Consider the following 19,689-nt stretch of genomic DNA (forward strand, 5'->3'; position numbering starts at 1 on the left):
TCAAACTCCAGTCAAACTCCATACATTTCTAAGTCTTTAATTGGCTAAAGAGTCCACACACCTTGTTCTCAAGGCCTTAAATGGCTGCTGATTGAAAGGAAACCACAAATACCAGCAGACACTGCGGCCCTCCAGGACTGGAGTTTGACACCCCTGACTTAGAGTAATAATATAATAACCTGGGAAAACTAAGCTGCTGGAATTAGTGTTGGTGGGCCAGTAGGGGGCGATCTTCCCTCTGTTCAAGTAAATCCCAGTGCCCCAGCACAGTGATGGGGACACAGTGCTGTAGGAGACACCGTCTTTCGGATGAGATGTTAAACCGCGGCCTCACTCAACCTGCCACCTAATCATCCCCTAATTTATTTGGCTAAAAAAAAGTTCTCTCCCTCTCTACCTCAGCGGATGTGTGGTGAGAGTTCTGGTTCAAGATGGCTGCCGTTGCATCACCCAGGTGGGTGCTGCACATTGGTGGTGGTTGAGGTGAGTTTCCCCCTCATCAGTGCTTTGAGTGGCCAGCTAGTGAGAGAAGCACCATATAAATGCAAGGAATTATTATTATCCCAAATTATTGGCACCCTTGAAAAATACTGTCAACTAAACATAAGCTTTATTCTCGAACATACTGTAGTGTAATTTATTAAAGATTCATTTAAATAAACCCCCCAAAAAAGGTACCACGATTATTGGCACACCTAGTTTAATACTTCAAATAGCCCTGGCAAAGATGACAGCCATGAGTCTTTTAATGTATTTATTTTATGTCCTCCAGCATGTTACATTTGAAATGAAATGAAGAATATGAGATCATAAGAATATGAATACTGACATTAAGTGCAGACTATCACCTTTCATTTGAAGCTATTTACATCAATATTGGGTGATCTGTGTAGGAATTACTTCTACTTTTAAACATAGTCCCCCCATATTTTAGGGGACCAAAAGTAATTGGATAGTTGGCTAATCAGCTTCTCACCCCCCAATCGCTTCCTTAGTATAAAAATGACCAATAAAAAATAAACAATAGCCTCAGAACATGCCAAACGTGCGGAGAATGCAGCCTATTGCAGTCACTATTAATGAAAATATTTGCGGCAGTCCACTTCCTTTGAAATCAGTATTGTTCTCTTTTCTGAAAGAAAAAGATTGCTGGGCAACATGCCTGTGAATGTTGTTGGCTAATGTGAAGTGTCTATTTATAACAATGTGATGATGCAGAGTGATGTAATTAGTTCGTTTTGGAATTGTGAATATCAGCGAGTTGGGAAGGAAGATGGCGACTGCAGAGGTGTGAGCTCCCGCTGTAGCTCAGGCCTCCATGGGAACAGAAGAGACAGCCGACTTATCAAAGGATGACATGATTTTATCCAGAACCTGTGACTTAAACGTGACAAACTGACTGTGACAACTAATTAGCGTTAAAGCAAGCAACGGCTGTAACCTTATCTTTAGAGATACTGCGGGCTCCAGAATTATTGGCACCCCTAAAAAACTTCACAAAAGCTGCTGATGTATTTGATGTATTATGATGTATTTCCCCCAAAAATTATTTTTCCTATAATTTGTGATAAGGTTAGAGAACACATGGGAGGGATTTCTGACCATTCCTCCATGCAGCAACTTTTCAGAATCATTGATATCTTTGGGATACCTGGTCAGAACATGGTTGTTGTTTTGACTTATACCACAGTGTGGGTGAATACTCAATTATGATTGGATGCTAGGTGGTGATAAAATTTGCATAATCCTTTGAACGTTTGGCAGGTAGTTCCGGTTAAGCCTAATCACTGTTCTAAATTAATACGCTGCAGTTTTGCCAAGGAGTGACCAAAAGCCAGCAGTGTGATACGAATGGGGTTTTATTTATTAATCACGATTTTCTTCATGTGCATAAGCACTTACAACACAAATTTAAGTTGGGACCGGGAATTACAAATAAGAATTTCCGAATAAGAAATCAATTTAATCCTTGTTTAAAACCTTGAATTTTACCAAGATAAAAAAGAATCAATATCGGACTTCTACACATCTGTGTAGCTTCACTAATTTGATCAGAACTTAACCAACATATGTAACCATAGCAACATGCTGAAACAGCAGCCACCTTAATGGCCTGAAGTAGTTAGTGGCAGCAAAAAAAAGTTGTATTTTGAGGGTGAATTAGCCAAAAATATTGACAACTTCTGCTGATATTTTTATCTCTGGTAAAAGGCCATGGTATAAGTGGAATGCACTCCGAGGTGGTCATTGCAGTTTTAACACACGATGCAGAGGCAACCTGGCATTGTGCGTTAAAACCGCTTATACAACGGATGGGTCCGGTCCATTGTCTCAATTGGTCAGTTTTAAGTAATGAATAATCCACTCCGGGGTGGTCATTACATGCTCGGCATCCAGTGTTAAAACCGTGTAGTGACCACGTCGGAGTGGATTATTCCTTACTGAACCGGTGTGGATTTCATGTATGCTTGGAGTAATTGTCCTTCTGGGCAATGGCATTGTCCTCTCAGCTTCCTAGCAGAGACAACCGTATTTTCTGCCAATATTTCCAGGTACTTTGTTGAATTAATTGTGCCATTGATCTTAAATAGCGGACCACTGGCAGCAAACCATCTCCAAATCAATGACCCTCTGCCATATTTGACAGTAGGTATGAGGTGATTCTCCTTTAAATTTTGGTCTCCTCTGACCATAGCACTCTCTTCCCATCATAATTACAATGAGGTTTGGCAAACTCAAGTAAGAGGTTTGTGCTCAGTAAGAGCTGTCTTTGTGTCACCCTTCCAAAGTTTGTTGGCATGGAGGTGCCACTGTATGTTTTTTTAGACTTGGTGACCCCAATCTCTGCAATTCCTAAACTGTGATCCTGGTGTTACTCATGGCCTCATTCACCGTCTTCCTTACCGTCCACTGGGGATAATGTGCACTTGCATCCTCTTCCTGTTTCCTGGCAACCATTCCATATGTTTTACACCTTTTGCCCTTATAGTGCATAAGTGGTATGCTTAATTGTTTATGTATTTTCCTGTACCCATTACCGGACTTGGTGGTCAATTACCATCTGTGTCTTCTGAATTGACAGTTATTTGGCTTTTCCCATGCTGATGGTTGACAATGCGATTTTGCATGTTTGTAACCTCATTTTTATACTCTACTGAAACAGTGATGGAATGACACAACAAAGCTCCTTTAGACAGAAATTAACTAAATGAAAGTTAAATTGTATTGCCAATTTCACTGTTTGATTTTATTTACAATAATCTTTCAGGGTGCTAATATTTTTGACACCTGAGGTTTTCATAAAAACGAGATTACTCAATAAAAAAACATTGAAACATGAGAGTAAAGGTATTGATATAAAAGTATATAGTTTGCCGGTATGTTTGAACAGAAAATATACACTCACTGAGCACTTTATTAGGTAGACCTGTACCCCAACTTGTTAATGCTAATTGTTAATCAGCCAATCATGAAGTCAGAGGAGAAGGGCCACACTGGTCGAAGCTGACAGGAAGGTGACAGTAATGCAAATAACCACATATTACAACAGTGGTATGCAGAAGGGCATCTCTGAACACACAACGCATCAAACCTCTAAGAGGATAGGCTATAGGAGCAGAAGATTTAATAAGTCTAATAAATACCTCAGTGCTCATGGAGTGTACATCATTATCAATGTTGTTTATTATATGCAGCCTTTTTTCTTCATTTTTATTAAGGGTGTCAATAATTCTTGAGCCCACTGGATATCACCAATAACATTCCCTGCTCAACTGTTTATATTCAGGACCTGTTGTAGAGATGCTCATACTTGAACCCCACCCAGTAACGTCTACCTTTGCCGATGTTACTTTACTGCTTTAACCCGGATACTAGCTGTTACAGTCCTATATGCATGTAAAATAAAGCCTGTAATTCTTGCACAGATCACACAATGTAAACACCCTCAAATCTAGAGCTAACAGTTTGCACTGTAACATCTTCATTGTTTCACTCATTGACTTGTGTCAGAGTGATGGCAAGATGAAAAGCCTGAGTAAACTGTGTAAAAGTAAACCCCCCTCATCTGCAGAATACGGTGGTGGGGGGTGTAACGGTTTGGGCATGTATGGCAGCCACAGGCTCTGGCTCACTTGTGCTCTTTGATAATGTAACGTGCTGAAGTTTAATCAGATTCCCTCAAACTCATTGGACAGTGCTTCATCCTGCAGCAAGGCAGCGATCCCAAACTTACACCAGCGCTCTGTCATGATGCTCGGCAAGCTTATTGTTTTGCCTGTAAATTGATTTCTTTACTGTTCAAGAAATATTTAAAGAAATATATACAGTATATACAGTTGTTTTGGCACATGCTGCTGTGACGTCAGGCAGCGGGACACACCTCTGTTCCACAGGTGATTTTGGTTGCCTCCTAAGTGATGTGGGGGTGGAGGAGGTGACGGCAAACAGAAATTGGGTTTGTGGTGAAGACAGTTAGAGGTACTGCTTAGGGGAAAACAGTTTATTTGTGCCCCATGTCGTTGCTAGTACCGGTCAGCGACATAGAGGGACGGTTTCCGGCCAGCACATCAGCTTAATGTGATCAATACATTTCCCAGCACTGAGGGAGTCATAAGATGTATAGTATTCTACATTGACTCCTGTCATGCAGTGTAACGTCATGTCCTGCAGTATACGCAGTTTGCTGCAGTTGCACACCAGGGACCGGGGTTCGATTCCAAAAGTTTGGCCGGCTCACGTGGTGCGGCATCCAGAGGGAAGGACTTGGCAGGGTGAGCTGATCGCCGCACAATAAAACACCTCGGGTGACTCGGAATCACGGCCACGAGCATGAGACGAGACTGCTTGAAGAAGGCGTGTCGCTCTCCTTCGGGCCGTCGAGGGACAGGGTGTCTAACACTAACTCTAATTGGATCAGATTAGCTACCATATTGGGAGAAAAAGGGAAAAATCTGAAATATATATATATATTTCTTTTTAATGCTAAATTATCTGGGTATTCATTATAGTTAAGAGCAATTTTGCGAAGATGGGCACAAATTTTGGAAAATTATATTAGGTTGCTAATGGAAAAGTGCTGTCAAGTGAACGTATTTCCTATAAACGGTTCCCATTTGTTCCTGCACGTTTCAGTTCCTTAATTTGTGATTGTCTGTCAATTTGCGACAGGATATTGCACATTTCTAAAGTTCACTTCTGCCTGCGCCCAGGTATCAACGAGCCGGTGCTAAATTCTGTGAGACTCCCGGACCTTCAGGGAGAGGTGGGATGTCTGTAGTATAACCATCTTTCTGCCCAAGAAACCATTAAACCATTTGCATAAAACACAAGACTCTCTAAGTTAAGTAATACATGATACATCTATGCATGGGACTGTAATGACTGTTTCTTCTGCATCATAATGAGTCAATACAGAAATGCATTATCGTGACCAGGATGCATAAATGGTTTTAAACTTAGGCTCTCTTTCGACAGTCTGCACTACAGGCAAAAATGGAAAACATTTATAAGGGAAGGTTTAAATACAGCATTAACAGTTTATAGACAGTATTGTAAGGGTGTGGTGCGTACTGTTACAGGGGTACAGGAAGGCGGTAGGTGAAATTTGAGAGGGGCATGGGTCACGGGGTGGTATGCCATTGGATGAACGTGCTGCAATGTTCCTCTATCAGAACACCGAGTGTGTGGCTTCACACTGGCAGGGTGGGAGGGAGCGATGTGGGGGGCACGTGGGAAGAGCAGCCTGGAGGGTGGGGAATGAGTTGAAGTGTGTGGGTGTGAAGGGGATCATTCAGGTGCTGTGTAGACCATGGTGCGTAATGGCTTGCGGGAAGGGGGGTGTCATTGGTGATTAGTGGTGATCGGTTGGGGGGGGATATTCTGTTTTTATAATCAGATGGACATACCTCTCAGAGGTTTCCTACCTGATCTGTTTATTTCTAATATCTCTTCTTGTGCCAGGGGGCACGTGTCGCTCTGTGTGCTGTGATGTGGCGAGTTTACACTCGACTTACAGTAATTAGGGGAGCCAAGTTGAGGGGCCCGTGGGATATGCTTGTTTTTTTTCTTTGGTAGCTTCTGTTTAGCCATCGCCAATGAGTAGTACATTCCAAAGTTGTTAACAATGACAGGAACAGGCATGGCAATGGTCAACACTCCAGCGAGCGCGCACAGGGCACCCACCAGCATTCCCGACCACGTCTGGGGGTACATGTCCCCATAGCCCAGGGTGGTCATGGTCACCACGGCCCACCAGAACCCAATGGGGATGTTCTTGAAGTGCGTGTGCTCGCTGGCCCGCGGGTCGTTGGGCTTGGCGCCGATGCGCTCAGCGTAGTAGATCATGGTGGCGAAGATGAGCACGCCCAGGGCGAGGAAGATGATGAGCAGCAGGAACTCGTTGGTGCTGGCCCTCAGGGTGTGGCCCAGCACCCGCAGACCCACGAAGTGCCTCGTCAGTTTGAAGATGCGCAGGATGCGCACGAACCGCACCACGCGCAGGAACCCCAGCACGTCCTTGGCAGCTTTGGAAGACAGGCCGCTCAGCCCCACCTCCAGGTAGAAGGGCAGGATGGCCACAAAGTCGATGATGTTCAGCGTGTTTCGGATGAACTCCAGCTTGTCCGGACAGAAGGTGATGCGCATGAGGAACTCAAAGGTGAACCACACCACGCACACGCCCTCGATGTACGTGAGGTAAACCACCGTCTCCGTCTCCTGGAATACGCGCTCGACGGTGCCGTTCTCCACCACCTCCGTCTCCGTGCGATTGGTGATGGGGTTGAAGGCCTCGTGGGTCTCCAGGCAGAACGTGGTGATGGACACCAGGATGAAGAAGAGCGATGCAAATGCTACCCACTGGGAAGGGAAAAGAGAGAGAGAAAGAGAGAGAGGGTTCATTAAGAGGGTCACAGTACATTAAGTAGTCCTCCAAAGCTCTAACCAGCATTGTGGATGCAGCATCAGAAAGCAAGTGAGTTTCCAAGACAACAACAAGCCAGAATTTCCTTTTGCGAAATGTAATCACTAATCAGCGGTGCATAAGCACAGATACGTATTTAATTGTTTCAGAAAGGAACTGCATCTTATAGAAGGTTATTAGTGTCACATTTGTTTATTTAACATGCTAGTATTTGGGACAATAACCAGTTCAATAACCATTCCTCAATAATTACAGATAGTTTACAACCACCTTAGAGAACATACAATGTCAAAGGAAAATAATCAAAATAACACGACAAACACAACAGTATGTTTATGTTTGCCAACTCTGTGGGTTTCTAGTAAAAATGTATACTTGTACCTTACATAGACAAGTCCCTGTGTGGGATTTCTGATGCCAATGCAAGGGAGCGTGGTTGGAGGCCTAAACATGACCAAGGTGGGTTCTAAAAGTTACCTGAGATAACCACTAATATTTTCTGGGAGAATCCCTAGAGCCAAGGGATACACCCCAGATGAGGAAGGCGAAAACGAGAAAGGGATTAAATAAGGCATTTAGCCAACCAATAAAACGACCTATCAAAACGGTTGAATCGAGCGAGGAAATAACGATGGCAGGGAAACCTCCCGTCCTACTGACTACCCCTGTGAGGCCCTGACTTACAGTGGTTTTCATCACCTTGGATGCTATCAAGCCAGCTGATGGAAGCAACACTAGACATTTCTGGCTAGCTAGCCAACGTTAGCTAGTTAAAGTAGCTGCCGTAAGAGAAACGTGACCTAAGGGTAACTACATAACCTTAATCATTAAGATAACTAACATACCTAAAGATAATTAAACATTAAAAAGAATCAACTACAAACTACAAATATATATCTATCGAAAGTGGTATCAACGGCGCTGGAATGGGTGTTGCTACTGGTGCTATAGCTCCACCTGGGAAACGGTTAGTGGTGCTATTGTAGCCCAAAGCACCAGCTAGAATTTCTTCCAAAAACACAAACTCTGAAAAGTAATTGTCCCGAAATAAAGAATATTACTACTCATACTAAAATAACTGCATGTTTAACACAATCACTAAACACAAAAACAGTGTAAGGTAACTGGCCAGACACTGATAGACGTGACACACCGACGTGGTTTCCCCACTTCGTTGCTGTTGCCATGTTGTCAAGCTGCCGTCATGGAAGAGCGCAGACTCCGCATGATTCCACGGACAGATCAGCAATGATATTAATAATATCATGTTGAGTTATATTGAAATTAACAGTGTTCTTTGTTTTTGTATGTGGAATATGTTAATACTAAACATTATTAAGACTACTTTTCTTTGAAGTAAAAAGTTTACTTTACTATGTAGTCAACATGCAGTCGTTTTTACGAATACAGATTGGTAGATATAGATTTAGGCAGCTAGCTAATTTGATCGGTTTTGCTGCTAACATTACTAGCTAGCTAGCTAGCTATTAATAGCCAAGTTAGCTATATGTAGCCTCAATTAAAAATAATTAATAAAAAACGGCCTTCTTTTTTTCTCACATCATTTCTAGAAAATTGGAGGCTGTGGTCGTTACAGCGAGACAAAGTTTCAAATGACAGCATATGTCACTTGAAATAGGCTGAAATTGTAGAACCATTTAACATAGCTGTATCGTATCCTATTTCTGTGTTGATCATATTGACTCTTTTTATTGGCGTTAAAGAGATCCACCAGCTCACTGTTTAGTGTAAATTCACAAGGTTGATTGGTTGAAAGGTTGATTGGGAGAGAGAATGCAGGCAATTATCATATTTTGCGAGCAAGGTAAAAAAATAATAACAATAATAATAATTCTTTACTCCAAGCTTCTTTCACACAAATCATTATAATTTTGAATACTTTTTTGATGACATAGGCATAAGAGGTTTTTTTATAGCAAGGATCATTTGTGAATTTGAAGAGCTTATCATGAGTTTTTCTACAGCTGTTGAATACAAAGCTGTCCCAAAACGTGAACTTAAATGACATAAACAACGTGATGACGTCACTTAGTGATGACGCATATGGAGGTGTGGTCACATAACCACGCAGTCAGCACCAGTAAGATTTTGCTTGTTCGCTGCCTATGCAGCTCACAGCACTCCAATGGCAGGTCATTTGGGGCAGGATAAAACACATTACAGTATAATGGTCAGATTTATTATTTACAAGAATCAATATGTACAGGATCATGTTATGTTCACAAAAGGGATAGAAGTTCAATTGCCTTGTAATCAAGTTGATTTTTTCGCTGGATAAACTTTGGCTCCCTATACAAATGGATGCGACTTAACATAACATGAAAGTTCATTTTTTCATTTTTAAATGCAAGAACAAATATTACATTACAACTTTTGGTCTCCCTGATTTCCCAATCTTTTTTTCAGCATGACAAAATTTTGGTACCGTGATACCTTTTTAATACCGATATACCACACAACCCTAGCACTGCCGTAGGAGGAAAGCTGTTCTGGGTGCAAATATTTAATCATCCGGCCTGGACATGGTCAAGAGGTTCAGTTGTTTTTAAGACCAAATGTCAGAATATGACTTTGACTATCAAATGATTGTTGGTGCCAGACAGGGTGGTTTGACTATCTCGGAAACTCAAAAAAATCCCATCTCCTGGGATTTTAGTGCTCAACAGTCTCTAGAGTTTGCTGGGAATGGAGCGAAAAACAAACAAAAAAGCAGTGAGCAACAGTTCTGCGGGCAGAAATGCGTTGTTATTGAGAGTGGTCAGAGAAGAAGGACCAGACTGGTCAAAGCTGACAGAAAGGTGACAGTAATGCATATAACCATGCATTACAACAGTGGTATGCAGAAGTGTATATCTGAACACACAATTCATTAAATCTAATAAATACCTAATAAAGTGCTCACTGAGTTTATATTTTCTGAATCATTATCAATTTCTCTTGCCCACTGTGAGTGAGTCTGTGTGATCAGAATGTACAGTTGCTATGCAAATCATGTCAGAAGGATTCAGCATTCAGCTACCTAAACGTTTCCACACACTCATAAAAGTTAACGTGATTGTAACCTGACATGTCAGCTATCAAAATCAATTTAAACTATTTACCGATCAATTGGGGCTTTAAAGTTTTAAAGCAGGATATAATGAGTGTCCAGCGAAAATATTGACCTGGCTATCAGTCAGAATTTGGAGAGGTCGAACTGGCACCAACTGACATGCATGAGCGTGTAAAATCAACCAGTAAGAGCCATTGTTATGTGACCATTTTCAAACTCCATAAATGTAAACAATGAAATAGTCAGTGAAATCTGCTTGCTTTTCGGTGCCCTCAGTGGTCCTGCTCTTATCATTGATGAAATGCTGGTAAAATGTGCGTTTAAAAGCCACCAAAACAGCCTGTTTATCACAGTGAAATTCCGTTAGGACAATTATTGTCCACAACACATTCATTTAAGGTTAAACTGATATTTTAATCACAATATTCATGTTCATTTCTGGAAAGAACATTCTCTTGCCCTTCCAACTCAAGTAGAGAATCTGCAGCTTAAGGATTCAAGTAAACATTCCTGGGTAGGTCTATCATGAGCTCAATTCTCATCGACAATTCTTATTTAGTGATGACTTGGGGGTAGGGATTGTGCAGCCACTCAAATTCCCTGCCTTGTGGGACATATGGTGCATTGCTGGTTGCCACAAATATTTTCAGTGATGACACAAATGTGCCATGGGTGTGGCCTGAAGGGGTCGCTATGGATTCATTCCTGTGATTAGGGGGGCAAGCTGCTACGAAGGGGGGGTGGGGGGGCGGGGGATGCAAAACCAAATGCACAAAACCACTATTTGAAGCAACAGGGGTGTAGGCTCTTATTAGGTAACTATAGGGTTAAATGCTTTCATGGGAGCCCAGGACTACAGAGCTCACTTCAGCCAGAAGAGCTGCCCGATGCCTTCCTCCAGGAGGTGTATTCCTAGACCAGTAATTATGCAGGCATCGAAGAGGACATGAAGAAAGCGAATGAACACTGCGTACCATAATGTTCTAAAAATAGAACCCCCCCCTCAAACATCAACCTGTTTTCCTCTCTGTGGCCCTCTCTTCCTCTTCAGCTGATGGAAGCAGGAGATGAAAGCGTGTCACATTCTCTTATGCAACGCTGTTTACAGCCTTTTTCCTACCCTGCCTCCCTCTCAGTCCTCCTCACCGATAAATGTCACACATAGTCTTGGCAGCAAGGTGCTGAAATGCATATTCCCCTGGTGTAAATGATTCCTTTAATATCTTGATGTAAAAAAACAATGAAATATCCATTCAAACTGGAAAGGTTTGTCCTTCCTGCTTAAAATAGTGCTCTGCTGTTTACACATAGGCTAAAATGGCTGCTATGGTATTTGTAAAATTCAGAGGTCTGCATAGAAAGCAGCAGTGTTGTTTTTGTGTGTGTCTGTGTTTGAGAGAAATAAAGAGGAGAGAGAGCAAGAGAGGAAGGAGGTGGGTTTGTGTGCAGACGTGTATGAATATTGTGCATATGAGAATCTGCTTGAGTGTTGGTGGGCTAAGGAGACTTAAGCCGATCTAAAGATCCACAGGTCATGAGAAAGGGGGGGTTGGGTTGTTTGTTTAAATCGGCCAAATATGAGCCTCAGGTATTGCACATCATTGGGAAGGGGGGGGGGGGGGGGGGGGGGGGCTCCATGACGACGACTAAGACTCAATTCAGTGATGAAAATGATAACCTTACTCCATTTCATTTCGGCATAATGGGCTATTATTTAAGAAAGTAGCCAGCACTAGTGGATGCATCTCTGATAAAATGTGGGGTTGCATCATTGGGAGGTTGAGAGAATAAAAAAGCAGGGACCAATACAGTGGTCAGTTGAAAATAAAAAAAAACTGAGTTTATCCACGCAACCAGTTTATCCAAAATACAGAACACAGAAACAAAATGTTGGAACAGTGCAGAACTAACTGGCACAGAGCCGAAAAACCGGCAGGTACATACTGTCGGGGAAACTAGGAGCAGCTGGCCAGGTGAGAAGACACATTTTCAGCTGCATGTGTGGCCCCCGGGCAGGATCTTGAATGACCATGTGCACGTGCAGGCACACCGAAACAAAGCGCAGCAATCAGTCGCCCTGCGGTAAACGTGCTTGAACACGACCCCCGAGACAGGTGCTTCGAGTCTGAGTCAGTCCAGTCAACTGTTTAGGTATTGTTTTCACAGTGACAAACAGACAGAAGAGCCGGTGGATCGGAGCTCAACTAGGTCTGCAGGTGGAAGTGCGTGCAGAAGCCCCGGCAGTACCCCTCCCCCCATGTCTCCAGGCGTCCGACAGGACTCGTTCGGATGAAGCTGGTGGAAGTCACGAAACAGGGAGGGATCCAGAATGTCCCGAGCAGGAAACGAACACTCCCGGGACCACAACCTCCCCAAACACTGCAGCACATCGCCCCGGCGATGAACACTGAGCATAACGTTAATGTTGTATGTCATATATTCAATGTATTTTATATCTGTTGAATTTATTTATTTATAACTAATAACGTTCATGAACATTTTTTTATTTATTAATTTGTTTATTCTCATGAGTAATTACACTATTCCATGCACACTACAATCTAATATAAATGGTTCTTATCCAGTAACAGGTTGTATTAGATGGCATTTTATTCACTGAGGTCGAAAAATACACATCACGGTCAGTATGTGGTTTAAAACTAAGAAATGTTGTGTACCATTATTTCAACCACATTACAATCTAACAGGCTATGCATGGGCATCTTAGCCAGACAAATGTTGTTTTAGATGGCAATACTTATGTAATGAGCTGTAGCTTTCAGAACGGGACTGGTAGGTAGCAAGAACAATTGTTTTCCACCGAGCCAATGTTGACATGCAGAAATGTTGTTGTCCAAAAATGTATTAAAAGTCAGATTGGCTACTGCTGCTTTGCTTGGCATGATTAGCCTAATTATTGGGAGATAATATCTGACCCTTATACTTAGTTTTTACTGGTATGGGCTGCATTTTATGAAAATTTAAATGTATTTCAGAGTTGTATTTAATGACTAAATGGCACAACTGAAATGAATGGCTTCTTCATTGTTGAATGCTAAATAGGGTAGTAGGAACATATGAAAAAGTCCTGAGAGTTTGGCAAAATATTTTCCAGTTTGGTATTTTCAAAGAGATGAGAAATTTTTTTTATTACCATTGATCCTTAAAGGAGCAGGGATTGGTATTTTAGTCAAAAAAAGCTATGTCATGCAATTGCATTAAGCTATGAACATTAAAATTACGATATAAACTATGAATATCAACACAATTGGTGAAAGTGATTATTACTATGTAAACTTGTGTACCTACATGTAAATACAAACTTATGGACGCCAGGACTGATGATAGTCACATGACATGTTTTGAACATCTCTAGCTAAATGTTTTGAGCTCAAATGGAAACAAAAAACGAACAATGGAGTGAAATGCTCATGTATTGTGTTGTTATAGCATAGCAGAGGTATGTTAAACTTTAGCACAAAAACAGAACAAATCACCATATCGCTTCACCTTGTATGAATTCAAATGTTAATGTAGTGCTCAAAATTCTCTTCGAAATATGAGCATTCATACAGATCATATCAAATGTCAGAATTGGGGGAATTTTCGGGGAAATGCTCATTAACCCTTGTGGGATAGATGAGACCGAGGGTGACTTGAATCAGAGTGATGGCAAGAGCAAAGTGTGGAGGCTAAGCATGGCATGTACTGCTGCCACAGGCACTCGCTCACTTGTCCACATTCATTCTGAAGCCTCTTCTCTGCTAAAATTCAAACTGTTTGCCTCCAAACTCATTGGATGATGCTTCATCCTGTAGCAAGACAATGAACCCAAACAGACTGCTAAAGCAACAAAGGGGTTTTTCAGCCAAAATGGGAACATTTGAACTGGCTAAGTCATTCATCGGATTTGTATCCAATTGTACATGCATTTAAGTTTCTGAAGACTCAGGGCAACCCCTGAAAAAGGCAGAAGTTGAAGATGCAGTACAGACCTGGAAAAGCATCACCAGAGAGGATATGTGACAAAGTAGCAAACATGACTTCTTTGTTTTATATAACTTTAATACGTCCCAAAAATGATGATGTCCCGAAATAGGGGACAACAGTGCAGTGCAGTCTGTATTTGGACCGCGGTACAATTTATCTTGTTTTGGCTCTGTACTCCAGGACATTTGATTTGAAATGAAACAATTTATATGAGGTTAAAGTGCAGACTGTCACCTTTAATGTCAGGGAATTTACAGCCATATCGGGTGATCCGTGTAGGAATGACATGTCAACATGAGGACCAGAGTTGTCCCATTGACAGTCAAGGGAGCCAAAGCAGAGCAAATAAGAAATGAAAAGAAAGTCAGAGACGCAAAACAATATGCTTAACAAAATAAATTGTTTGGAACATCACCAAGTACAAGTATTAATGTAGTTTAATTAAGAAATAAGTAACTTTATTTTTGTATGCTCTGGTTGACATTACGATGGAATTTGTGTGTGGAACAAGCCAGACAACAAATGAAATGAAAATACCTTTTTTATATGAAATCCACCAAGGTTTGTATAAATAAGTATCTTTCGATTCAGTGGTAAACAGTGACAATGTAAGACATGAAATATGTAGAACGATAAAACAACTTAAACAGGACGATGTACTCCACAATTATAGAATTCTAATCAAACAGTGCATATGTGCTTAATATGCAGATTCTCAGAAAGAGTATTTTGACAAATTTAATTTCATCTTAGGGAAATGACAGCAGATTTTATACATACAGTGAGCTCCATATTTTTTGTTAAATACATTTTTACACAATTTTTGATTTGTAATCAAATAATCCTGTGAGATCAATTTCTGGTGTAGCCTTGTGCATTCTCAAATTTGGACTGAAATAATGTGTTATTCTTTATTTGTATTCTATTCATGTAAAGCCCTGCATATTTTAAGTAAGTTATACGAAATACACTCCATAATGTGGATGAAACAAACTACTAGGGCAAACAACAATATTGAATGTTGGGTGTTAGATTTCTATGTGATTTGTTGGCTTTTTTTATTTTTGCACACAACTGTGTATTGGTATCACATTACCCTGTTTCCGGTAATGCCAGTCATCTGGTATTTCCCCAGCTTCTGAGGTTTAAAATAGTGGTTTGAAAATTATCTTTGAAAATGATCTCTGAAAATAGTGGTTTAAAAATGATCTCACTTAACTCTTTGAGTAATCTTGGGAATATACTATCAGGGCCTGTTGCCTTATTTGTCTTTATGTTATTTATCTAGTACTTCTTTATCCCCTATCTCAATATTGGCTAAGACATTGGCTATGCCTTTCCGGCCTAATAGTAACCTCCTCCATTTTAAGCATCAGCAATATCCTTATTCTTCTACAGCAGTTCTCCCTTGTTATTCTTAATGCACTTTACCTCATCCTTAACTTTCCTTTTCCTACTACAGTATTGAAAGAAACGCTTAGGATTACATTCATGCATTATACATAGGATTTACACTGTGCATGAAGTATAACCCTTTTGAACCTGCCCCAATTTTCCTTCACAGTCCTACGTTTTAGCCCATAACTCCTGAACCGTTTGGCCTAGAAGCAAAACTATTCTTTCTGCACATTCCTTGGCTGAGCCCAAATAAAACATATATTCTCTATTTTTTCTTCTTCTTCTCCAAATGTAATTTAATCTTCATCAAATGTTGAGCATGCTTGGAGTAACCCTGATAAAAGAGATCTTTCTTTGTTGTTCAAGACATGTCAATTATTTGTTGTGGGCATGGCTATTTCTTTTAAGACAGCTGGGACAAGTATGTAGACTATGATGTAGATGCATCAACAATTTCTGCTCATCTCAGCCAATAGGTGGCACAATAAGAAGCAAATAAGTTTAAATGCTTATAACTCTTCAACCATTTGACCAATACGGTTGAAATTTGGTATCTCCCCATCTCTGTGCAGGTCTCCAAAAGGATGCTTAAAGATCAAAAGATATCTTAAAAAACATGGCCTCCATCAGCCAATCAGGTATCAGCAGCCATTTGACAAGCTTACCAATGTCCAATCATGATGAAACACGGTGTGTATGTTCATGTCTAGACTTATACCACTGTGTAAAATATGATATCAGTTGGCCATTAGGGGACACTATAGCAGCTATAGCAAATATGCAGGATTTCTAAGAGTGTATGGCTATGGTTAATGAAAAATCCTATAACTTGCATCAGTAGATCCTACTACTTCAGATGAGCAACTAATCTTAAATAAATAATGTTGGAAAATTTTATACCATTATTATGTTTTCAAAAACAAGAAAACAATTTTGTTTTTGATTTTGCAAACATTTGTCAATGACGTCAATTAATTGTTGTGGCCGTAGCCATTTTTTAAAAACAGCTGTAACTCGTGAATCCTATGTCTGATCTTCACCAAACTCATATCACAATCAGTCGGAAGTCCCGATGGCCAATTTCACATAAACAATATTTCGGCTATTTCTACCAGAGATGTTCTCAACTCATCAAATGCAAGTCCAAGTCAAGTCTCAAGTCTCTGAAGTAGAGTCCAAGTCAAGTCTCAGGTCTCTGAGCTAGAGTCCAAGTCAAGTCTCAAGTCTCTGAGCTAGAGTCTGAGTAAAGTCTCAAGTCTCCAGAATGGTGCAACCTAAACAATAGTATGGCTATAGATGAAATCAGAATGTTTGTAAACAAAGGTCACTAAGATACTTCCAGGTGGCCACTTGGGTGGTTACTTGGTGGCCAAGTAATGTTACTTAAAAATCAACTGAACAATTAGCTAGTGAACTATGCCGAAATCGTGTTGTGTTTGGGACTGGAATGCCAAATGTAATCAGGCACACAGTGGATTGAACATTTTCCGATTCGTAAAAGGGAGGATAACAGGGCGGGCTCAGCTGCTTGGCACAGTCAATGACAGGGACACAGAGACGCCCAACATAAGTTTCAAAGTGTCAGAAACATGGGGGGAAAAACAAAGAACAATTGTATTGCTCATGTCCTTCACAAACGTTGTTGTCAGCTAATGTTAGCTAATAAACACCAGTTGCTCATTAGTGGCCATACAGAAAAATGCTGGGATGATTTTACAAAAATGAAAAAAGCCTTTCTCAAAATGGCTGGAGAAAGTCTTTACGAAAACCTCAGGTCTGGTGTGGTTGGTAATTGATATATCAATAAATAAGATCAAATAAATAACCATTAAAAACAAAGAACTCTGTGTGGCTCATGTGACGTAATGTAAGCATTACCATGGGCCTGTAATATAAGATGAGGGTCAATAACAAAATAAGGACCGGTTACATAGACACAGATCAAGCTTAATCCTGGACTAAATGGAGTTTTGTATGGATAATCTTCAATTAAATTTAGTGTAGGACTGGGCTTAATCTGCATCAGGGACTTAGTGATAATAATTCTCACTCTATTTGTAAACAAAGTTAAGTGTTGAAATTTGAATCACGTTGCAATATTGTTTTATAAATCTACTCTTACTTTTTCATTTTTAAATGAAAGGTAACTGTTGAGCATTTACTTTAATCATTAAAAAAATTAGGCTAGATATTGTTGTCTACATTATGCTATAGGAAAACCAATGCACAGTAAAATTATAAATCATTTCAAAACCACATGCAACCACAGTACATGGCAAACTCGGGGTTCTATGGTAGCTTTTAATGTTAACGTCAATTACAAACAAGCTCTCTCGAAAATACAGTTCATATTTGTATGACACTGGAATGCCAAACAATGTCCACGCAACTAGTGCATAACGTCACTTAAGACATTAAAAATAACTTGCTGTCCTGCTTGCATATCGATCTTAAAGACAATACTGAAAGGTTTTTAAAATAGTGCAACCCTTCATCAGGCTCCTGATCACAATCTCATTACATGCCCATTTTACTGAAAATGCAGCTGCGTTGACAATGAAAATGTACGGGGCTTTTCAAGCCAACCATAAGCTATTTTTTTTTTTTTTACAAAAAAATGACTTCTATCTCTAAACAAAAAAAGAAACAAACTAAACAAAATAAAGGCAGGGAAGATCATAGCACAGGTTATCAAGCCATTCACTGGAACTGTTACTCAAACAAAATAAAGGGGGACACTTTTAGGTATTTGCTTAATTTAAAAATATATACACATATTAGAGCAAATCTTTTTAATCCAGAAAAAAGATAAAAGGATACATGTGTTTGCTATGATTATAAACCATCGGTACAGTTCTTGGACATTCCTGGTGATGACAGTTCAGTCAAAGGTAGTTGTTTGGTTGTTCCCCAGTCTCCCCTACTCCTATGTACAGTGCCATGAAAAAGTATTTGCCCCTTTCCTGATTTCCTCTATTACTGCAGATTTGTCACAATGAATGGTTTCAGATCTGTAATATTAGACAGAGGGAGTAAACACAAAAACATAAAATGCATTTTTAAAATGATCATTTCGTTTATTTAATTCAAGTTATCCAAAACCCATATCACCCATGTGAAAATGTAGTTACCCCCTGAAACTTAAACCACCTTTACTCAACCAAACACTTCCTATGATTTCATATCTGTCATATCTGTGCCCTTTTGGCCATCTGTGTTTCCTGTTTTCCGTCTAAGGCTCTAGCGTTTTCACTTCATGTTTCCCTCTGTGACCACCGTAGTGTTTTCAGTTTCATTCCCTCTCATTCACTTGTTTCACCTGTGTTCTATTTTGTGTCTCAGCCTCCCACTCCTTATATGCACTTCCTTCCTGTCATTTCTGCCATGTCTCTCACTTGTTTCTCGTTGTCTGTCAATCAGTATTGCATTTAAACCTGTTTGTTTCAGTTACTCGTTGCTAGTTTGTCTATCCCAGTTTTCTGAGTTCTGCCCTTATATTCCTTTGCCCTGGTTCTAGCTTTAGTCTGTGAACCTGTTATTCGCTCTGTTTTTTCTGTGCCCTGTATTTTGGATTTTTTATGGTTTTTGGACTGTTTTGGATTTTTGTCTTTGTACCTCTGCCTGTTCGGACTTTCTCCTGGTTTCTGAACTCTGCCTGTTTCACGATTATGCTCTGCCTGCCCCGCATGTACCTGTCTGTCTGGATTAGGACCATTGCCTGTTTGTGGATAGCGTTTTGGATCTGCCCCTTGTCAATAAAGCCTGTTGTACTCTTGACACGTTATTTGTTAAGATGATATAAATGTCATGCATGATAGAGCATGTCTTAATATGACGTAGACTCACGATGATCACTTTATTAGGTAGACCTGTGCACCAGGGGTTAATGCAAATATTTAATCGGCCAATCATGTGGCAGCAACTAAATGCATAAAATCATCCAGACATGGTCAAGAGGTTCAGCTGTTTTTCAGACCACCTGTCAGAATGGGTAAGAAATGTGATCTAAGCCCTTGATCATGGCCCTTAACCTCACATTGCTCCACATTCTACTTAGTCTAATCAAGTGTAAGTCACTTTGGATAAAAACATCAGCCAAATAACATTTTATCTTATCTAATATAATGTATAATGTCATGATAATGTAATTTTTTCATGCACAACAGTCTCTACTGTTTGCAGAGTTTGCAGAGAAAAACAAAAAGCAACCAGTGAGAAGCAGTTCTGCGGGCAGAAACACGTTGTTAATGAGAGATGAGCCAGACTGGTCAAAGGTGACAGTAATCTCTGAACACACAACACATCA

The 19,689-nt window shown here is 40.3% G+C and overlaps 1 protein-coding gene across 5 annotated transcripts in view; it reads right to left on the reverse strand.

The window, feature by feature from the left end:
• The window catches only part of kcnc1a (potassium voltage-gated channel, Shaw-related subfamily, member 1a), a 45,498-nt gene that overhangs the window by 15,442 nt on the left and 10,367 nt on the right, over window positions 1–19,689 (reverse strand). For all 5 annotated transcript variants that reach the window (XM_061246029.1, XM_061246028.1, XM_061246031.1 and 2 more), the window contains exon 2: window positions 5,925–6,858. In XM_061246029.1, coding sequence (XP_061102013.1) covers window positions 5,925–6,858 — 934 coding nt within the window. The remainder of the gene's footprint in view (window positions 1–5,924; window positions 6,859–19,689) is intronic.

The sequence above is a fragment of the Conger conger genome, chromosome 6, assembly GCF_963514075.1.
Source record: "Conger conger chromosome 6, fConCon1.1, whole genome shotgun sequence".
In the NCBI taxonomy this organism is placed as follows: domain Eukaryota; kingdom Metazoa; phylum Chordata; class Actinopteri; order Anguilliformes; family Congridae; genus Conger; species Conger conger.